Source organism: Triticum dicoccoides, chromosome 1A (genome assembly GCF_002162155.2).
Source record: "Triticum dicoccoides isolate Atlit2015 ecotype Zavitan chromosome 1A, WEW_v2.0, whole genome shotgun sequence".
Lineage (NCBI taxonomy): Eukaryota > Viridiplantae > Streptophyta > Magnoliopsida > Poales > Poaceae > Triticum > Triticum dicoccoides.
The window spans coordinates 22832752-22841398 of NC_041380.1; the positions used below are offsets into that span (position 1 = coordinate 22832752).

Below are 8647 nucleotides of genomic sequence, written 5' to 3' on the forward strand. Positions count from 1 at the left end.
TGGCTTCAATTGATTCAAACATGATACAAACCTTTAACATCGGATGTGCCGGGTCAGTATATGTCGGGGTGAGGTCACCAAACTATTACTCAAATGTTTGTCTGGCCGGTCCAGTAAGGACTACATTAGATTGTGGAATCAGGCTATTACGGTTGCATGCAAAGAAGACCAAAGTAGCAACATAGGACATGGACACAAAGATTCGGCTCAGGAGCTCATCTGCACCTTGGCATGAAAAGTAAACTTATATAATTATTCCAGTTTTAAAAAATCTGGCGGTGTGTGGACATCTAAGTAGCTCTCATGAAAAAAGTGAGGTCTTTAAGGAAGTACACTGTTCACGCACTCTTTGGACAAATTTTATACTTTTCTCCACGGGCTCCTTAGATGTCCGAATACGAAGAGATTTTCCCCGTACATCATGCATTTTAGTGTCCTTGTTGACGAAAAAATAGTTTTTAATGAATTTTTAGTTTTTTTAGTGTTCATAAGTAAATATTTGCAAAGAACATCTCCTTTCGTAACTTACAAATGTTCATTCGTAGAAAATTAGAAACAAATAAATCATGCATTGAATTGGTGTGTGTGTGTGTGTGTGTGTGTGTGTGTGTGTGTGTGTTGAAAACTGAAACTGATGCGTGTTTAATCGCATATAGAACGCTATAATAAATCTATTTTGAAATTAGACTCAAACACCTCTCAAGTTGGTTTTTAAAGTAGAACAGTGCATTTGAAGACGAAACAAACATAGAGGGAGAAATCTATTTGAAAATTGGACTCGAAAAACCTCTCAAGTTCGTTTATGAAGTGGAGCAGTGCATTCCAATGATGAAACAAACACGGTGTGAGTAATCTATTAGATACTCATTCGTGAATCATGATATACGCTTCTCTTCACCGACAACTGTTGTTGCTTAGGTGTGCTGCTGATGTGGGTCCTTAATTAACACTAGGGATTGGGGCCCGCCATTGCGGGCCGCTTGAGAGGAAGTTGTGCACACCTTACCTTCATCTCGAAATTATAAAAACATTCTCGTGTCACGCGGACATCACATCCATCTCAAAAAGAAAAATAAAAAGCCTAAAAATCTTTTCTTGAAAAGAAAAAGGGAAAAGTCTCACAGCCATTTAGAAAAAACTAAAAAAATCAAAAACTTTCTCACCATAACCAACCAACATGCGCCAAGTGGTGTAGCTGGTTGGCCACCATTATAGCACTCCTTAATGGGTTTAATGATGTCTTCCTTATTGTCTACGAAAACAAGCTTTGTTTGGCATCGGTGAGCGAGAAGCGATGAAGGTGGCGCGCCTTCGGCTCGTTCCTGTGCATGTTGTCTATGGACCCAGATGTATTGGTGGCTTTAGTGCTACCATGACAGTTGATGAATAGATTGAAAGTTTCTCCCACACAAAAAACATACTATGCATGTTGTATTTGCTGACAAACTCTTTATGTCCATGCTTATCATTTTGATCTACAACATAATATGGATCTCTTCTGTTCTTTTCTATTACTAATCTAAACCACCCGTTTTATATTGGCTTATTAATATAGGATTTTTTTAAAATACGGTAATATTCAATTAACAAATCTATCTATACCTATACTAATTCTAGACTCCCAAGAATTCCCACGTTAATTATAATTTACCGGCCGTACATCTAGGGTGGGACCGAGTTATTACGGTTCAGATTAATCTTCATAGAAAATAAAAAAAACCACAAAACGACCCACAAGCGTTCAATTCTGCTTAGTTTGGACGAATATATGAGGAGAAAGCCCAGCATCATGAAGACGAAATAGTGGCCCATAAGGCTCACACAGATGTAAAAGAACCAGCCACGTGAAGCAATGTAAAAGAACCAGCCACGTGAAGCAATCGTACTGTCCATCTCTCTCTCCCACGTATCTCTGTCAATCTCTTCTCTTGCAATCGTATTGTCCTGTCTCTCTCACGTCTATCTCTCTCTTTCTCTCTCTCAATCTTTTATGTTCCTATTCCAACAGATCCGTTTCTCCACATCAGGCTCTCACCGATGTAAAAAAAACCAGTCACCTGAAGCAACCGTAGTATCTCTCTCTCATGTCTCTCTCAAGCTCCCCTGTTTCTCTTCCAACATATCAGTTTCTCTCTCAGATTGGAGGAATCTTTCAAACAAAAGTCCATCTAATCAAATTAACAAAAAATACATGGCATTACAGACATATATCCATTATCCAAGCCCGATCTACTGATCCAAGCCGATGCTCGCCATATCTCGCAGTCCTATCTGCTTTCTAACTATCCCTATGTTTGCTGAAAGAAACACACATATGCCCTCTTTCAAGTCGTGGCCGCCGCTCAGTTGGAGCATGATCTATGCAAGGTAAGCTAGCTATCATGTACCAGGTCGATAGTTGTCTCCTAGATCAGCCATAAGTCCGTCAACCCTGTTGCTGCATGAGACTGCCAGCGCCGCCGCTGCCAGCAGCCCAATTAAGTTGCACATGCCACCAGTGTAGCCATTGCCATCGGCACGACCAGGCAGATCAGTTTTACTTACAGCAGAGGCACTTTGTTTATCTAATTTGTATCTCATGTACTTTAGGTTTGTGGTAGAGTTATCTTCTTAATAACTGATGAATTTCTAACTCACGGCTTGCTGGCACCTTTTAATGTTCTCTCACTTTCATAAAGGAGTTTATAGGCAATCTGCTATATCTGTAATGAGTCATGCATAGTTCAAGAGAATTCGGCAGTAGTCTTGAGTTAATTCCGGGTAATCACTTTTGTTTTGATTGTATATTTATGCATATTTTAAGCAGTGGCATGTTAATGTATCTCTAACTAATTTTCTATTTCATTCGACATCGAATCAATAGCTAGAGTGTCGTTTTATTATATGTGTAAACACACACCTACACTCTCGATCAATTCAAGAATTAATTGAATATATTTCAGAAAAATCGTACATCACAAAAACACACGAGCGTTGCTTCCTTTTTTATATGTGCATCATGGACTCTGTGACAGGATCGCAGGACAATGGCGCGCCAATCAAGGTTGGTTAGAGTACGTGTGGAACATCATAAGTCGAGTCTTTCATACATGTAACATAAATCAGATCCTCCATGTGTGAAAACTACGGGTGTGTTGCGCTACAGTCTGCACATGTCGCCAAGTGCATGTTGTAGGAGAAATTTCACCTTTTATTCTACTTGATTCAGTATGTGTCCATGCTGATAGCTTAGTCAACATTTGTTTAGCCTCTCCAGACTTTTTAATACAAGGAGCTTCTTCAGACTTTAATACGGTTGTCCAAAAATGGATGCAAAGTATATATAATTGGTGGTGTAGCTTACAATAAATAAAAATAGTCTTTCAGATATACCACCTTTCCATGGAAATATTGGAATTGCCATTCGGGCTAGAAAACTTCTAGCGTAGATGATACTAATTCTACCCTTGCCGTGATCATACATTTTTTAGTCATATATGGATTTTTGTTTGCCAATCAACAACTCTCATTTTTACATCCATTTTGGGTGAAACCCACATGTCAACAATCATGGACTGACGAACCAGTACATACTTGCCTCACAATTGCTTTTCTAAAATAGGAGTGGATGTTTCAGATTATAATTTGTTCAGTGTAGTTGATGGTCCAATCTCTTACAAGCTTAGTTGTTCTACAGTGGCTGCACCTGGTGGATTCAATAAATATATGCTACTTAAGTTTGTGTAATTTTTTATTTTGTAGTAAAGGTTTTGATATGTGTAGAAAATTCGACGCATTTTGTACTTTATTATTTTCAAGTTAAAATTCCAAGAACAACAGAATTTGATGTAAGTTACAAAAATTGGATGAAAAGCACGTCGGCTGCATTGTATTTGTGATGCCATGACGTACCACCTTTCATCGATTCCACTTGGATAATACAGAATGAGTATAGACCTAGAAACTATGTATTCATGATCTTAAGAAAATGCTAGCAACTCAAGGCCTCATGTTTACTTAGCTGTTTGGTAGCAGGGCAGGATAACATATACATCATCTTGCTCTCTCTCGTTTAATGAGTTTTGATCTACAATTGAGAATGTAGTGTGCAGTTCAGTTTGTGGTTGTTAGCAAACATCTGAATATTATATGTTCGCGCGATGAACAAATTGTCCTTCTTAGAATAAACTTTCAATAGCTGGATACAAATTATCTTAATTCGTAGCTAGTCCTTTTTATGAATAAAACAAATTCTTTTCAAACTCTTCTACTAAACTATCATCTATAAACCTATCCCATGCAAACGCATGGGCTGACGACTAGTATGCTTAATGAGCCTTAATTATGCCCTATATATGGGCCATGCGGCAACATTCAAAATCCATGGCACGTAAGCCTTATACTTGGATGCATGTTATTGTTGGTGTTCTCTATTGTGTTGCCTTCACATTTGATGAATAGACCAAAAAATATGCCTTAAAAACATACTCTCTATGTAGTATTAGCAGAAGAACCCTTTATGTCCATTATGGATCTCAGTAGTTCTTTTCTATTAGTAATCTGAACCACTCATTTTCTATTGTATAAATGACATAATGTATTTTTATCAATATCCCAATATTTACTCCGTAAATATACTTAATGAGCTTTAATTATAACCAATATATGAGATATGCCCCAATTGTCAAAATCCATGATATCTGAGCATATATTTGGATACAGGTAATTGCTTGCATTAATCATGGGTCCAATAGCCTAAATTCCACATGCTCCCCACAGCTTTAAATTATGATGATTATGGCTATTCTTTGCTGAATGAGTTTGATATCTCGGTAGGAACAAAACAACTTCCTTCCCTTGATCGCCTATCGAAGTTCTAAGGAAGACGACTACCGAAGTCAACGGTATTTCCTCAAACCGTTTATCAAGTAATATTTATACAGTTTTTGTCTAATTATCCCATGATCTTTAACTTCAAAAGTTAGGCACGGATTCTCCATGACATGTGTGATGGAATGAGTAGATACACGTAGAAAGTAGTGTTTCATCGTTTTGCTTGAGAGTTGGCTAGCATCTTGCCATAAGGTAAGCTAATCTTCCAAAGGTAAAATATTGGAGATAACATAGATCTGATAATATTCATAGATCTGATTATATTATTGTGCATATGATGCTATTATTTATGGTTAATATGATTTCCCACGGATAGTACATTTTAATATCTCGCTTCTATAATTTGTAGGAGTAGTTGGTGCTCATTTTTACTGTACGTAGGTCCTCCTTGTCTAAATATACGACATATATGGAATCTGTAGATAGATCCAAATGTATATATAGATAGGCATAGTTATTTGGATAAAAAGAAAAGAACATGATGAGATGAGAAAGTAATAGTTTTGCATTACTATGTAGGGCATACTTGATTCGAATTTTTTTAAGTAATCGGCCGAAGGTAATCATGAATATACTATTGTGAGGTCAAGAAAGTATATCAACTACAGCATCACTAAAGTCTACATGCTTACATCCAGATCGGTGTCAGAAACTCCTATAGATGAATTTAAATTATTTTTAAAGTGAAGTACCATCCGACTAATGTGGGCACAGAAACCTAAATGTAGTTGGAGACGTAGTCTTCTGTATGATGTTTCCTTCTATGTGGTTTCATTTTTCACTTCTACATGTTTTTTAAAAATATTAGTTTACTGCTGCCTTTAACTCTATATAGGGGAATAAACATTTTGTTTCATGACAACAGATCACCATGGACGGGGAGGGGCCGCAATACAACAGTGTTGTGCTCAATGATCTTGACCCCTTCATAACAAGTGAACACAGCCACCTATTGCAGCACGACCACGGTGATGAGACATATGGTCTACATGGAGCCACTGCCAACGTGGGAATGATTGATAATACCAATGTTGTTGCTGGAAACAAGGGAAACAACAATGGAGAAACCTACAGTCAGAAGAGGATGGAGTCAAGGCGTACCAAGTATCACCATCTCGGCAGAGAACAGATCCAACAACTTGAAGCGTACAATACATACTCAATCATTGTTTCTTACCTATTGAAGATGATGTTTACTAATGCATTTTCATTAACGTCATTTGTAGTGTCTTCCTGGAAATCCCTTATCCAGATGAGAAACTCCGGAAGACCCTTAGTGAGAGGCTTGGCATGAGTGCCCAACAGGTCATGTTCTGGTTCCAAAACCATCGCAGCAACAGTAAGGTAAATACTATTTTTCTCTATGCTGAATAACATGAGATGTCACCACATGGGTCAACTAAGACATGCAGTTATTTAGGTTTTTGCGTTTAATTAGTACAAACTCCAATGAACGAAGTAGCATTGTTTGTCATCTGAACTCGCAATGCCATGGGTGAAGCTTTTTGGCGCTCTCGCTCAATGGAGAGAGAATTTTAAAAATAATACAAAATCTAGTTTTTTAGATTCAAAAATATCTGAAGATAAGTTCATAAGTAAGTATATAGATGTGTGTAAAACTTCATTTTGAAATACGTTTTGATGTGAGTTGTACGGAAATCATGTACTTTAATAGTGAAGAGTACATATGCTAGACATACATTGTTTTGCTATTTTTGCGTTACCATCTTTAAAATGTATTTCACCACGTAACTTTACACAGAACTAGTATTCATCGATAGGTATGTGCATATTATGTTCATGATTTTTTTTGAATTCGAATAATTTGATTTTCTGAATTTTTAAAATTGGAGACCACATGAAGCTCGAGCTCCACTAGCAAATTCTACAATGTACTACTATGTTACCCTCATGAACATGGGGTCATACTCTTATGATAATCGCTGAAATGATGCATTCGTGAAATTAATAAATACAGAGCAAGACGCAAAGGCGGGAGACCAACACTCTACAGTTAGAGAACCAGATGCTAAAATCTGACAGGCAAGCCATCATGTTGGCTATGGAAAATAGCACTTGCCTCAAATGCAGAGAGGCGGTGGTTCAAACTCAGGACACCTCAGAGCGCCAACGCTTGTTCAAGGAGAATATGAAGCTCAAGGAGGAACTTAGGCTTGCCGCGACCCATCTTAAAGAGGATCTCCAACAAAATGGAATGTGGCCCCGATTGACCCGCAACTAACCCCACCGTCTTTGGTCATTTCCAACGTTATCCTGTCGCATGAACACTAGTTTTGCTTGATTCCTAGGCATGTAAATAATGCATCATGTTGTGTGTGTATGTGCATGAATTGGATGCTTGTTTATTTCTTTTCGTAGGCTGTCATGGTTGCTTCGTGGGATGGCACGAGATCTAGCAATCATGGCAACAATGTATGGGTTGTGGAGTGAGTGGTTTTGGGATGGCATTGCCGTGAAGCTCAGTCCAATGCCCGTCTTTGTAGCTTCGAGTTTGTATCCAAACAGATCAAGTAGAGTCAAAATAATTAAAAAGGGGAAGAAGAATAATAAAAGCAGCATGTTGAATGTCACGCCAGAATTTTCTATGTCTTCTAACATTTCTTCGTGTAAGTATTTCATTTATTGAGACACCTTTGTCAATGATCCTTTTTGTCAACGAAAAATGATATCTGAGTATTGATCACGTTCCGGAGCCATTGTGGGAAGTGGATCACAATATTCATCTACCTCACAAACTCCCCTCTATATGCACATGTAGAGTCATGCGCGGAGCATGATGAAGAGGATCCGTAGTGAGCTACAGGTAGTGCAATATTTCATGAAGGAGTTCATGGGATCCTATCTTCTTTCGGATGCTCATATTGAATGTGTCACACACTAAATTACACTTTGGACATATGTAGAAAGGTTACCACTATGTTCAAAATTCTGATACTTACCTTTGCTTATCTTACTGCAGCTGTCGACGAATGTAGTAACGACAACCCTTGTCCTTTGGGATGCACTTGTCACAGTAGCATTGGAGGATACCAGTGTGCTTGCTGAGTAGGAAAAAAATTGCAAGGCAATACTTGCAGCCCAGATATTGTCTTGATACTAGGTAACACAAAGGGAAATGAGATTTTATCTATCCTTCGACCTTCAAGTGAGTTGATATTTGCTTTTGTCAAATGTTTCAATATATTTCACTGTCTTACCTCGTAATTGTCCTAGATGAGTTCTGAGATTTTACCACATAAGAAATAAGCCATACCGTGTGAGTTATTTGCCTAAACAAGTAATCATGTACATGCAATGCACGTAGATATTAGACAAGATAATAATTGCATTAGTCAATAGTATTAGGTAGATATTAACTGCACATTGATATTAGCCGGGATATAATTACTTGATTGGCACTAAACCGATATTATGTATTCTATTATTAGAGGACAATGGTGTAAAACATGTTTAGCGCTAAACACGGAGGCAATAAAGACAATTGGACAGACCAGGTTGAACGCTTGAGATTAGCTTGATATCCGCAACTTTTCATTTTTGTATTCGTATAGATGATGCTAGAACGAAATGTATGGCTTGCAGCAGAGCTAATTTCCATAAAATTAACGCAATCTACCGTTTCTTTTCTTACGTGACAAAATAACACACACACACACACAGTCAAGTTGATAGCAAGTGTGTTTAGTTCAATACGAATAAGATCATCAACTCATAGTGTAATGCTTGTGTAACTTGTGTTATCTGTCTATAGTCC

The 8647-nt window shown here is 37.7% G+C and overlaps 1 protein-coding gene across 1 annotated transcript; it reads left to right on the forward strand.

Annotated features, from left to right (window-relative positions):
- The first annotated feature begins 5743 nt into the window (after nucleotides 1–5743).
- On the forward strand, nucleotides 5744–7265 carry LOC119352841 (homeobox-leucine zipper protein ROC4-like). The gene is made up of 3 exons (XM_037619465.1): nucleotides 5744–6018; nucleotides 6099–6216; nucleotides 6851–7265. Exons 1-3 carry the CDS (start codon nucleotides 5744–5746, stop codon nucleotides 7112–7114), a joined length of 657 nt encoding a protein of 218 aa, XP_037475362.1. The 3' UTR covers nucleotides 7115–7265.
- Nucleotides 7266–8647: the final 1382 nt, after the last annotated feature.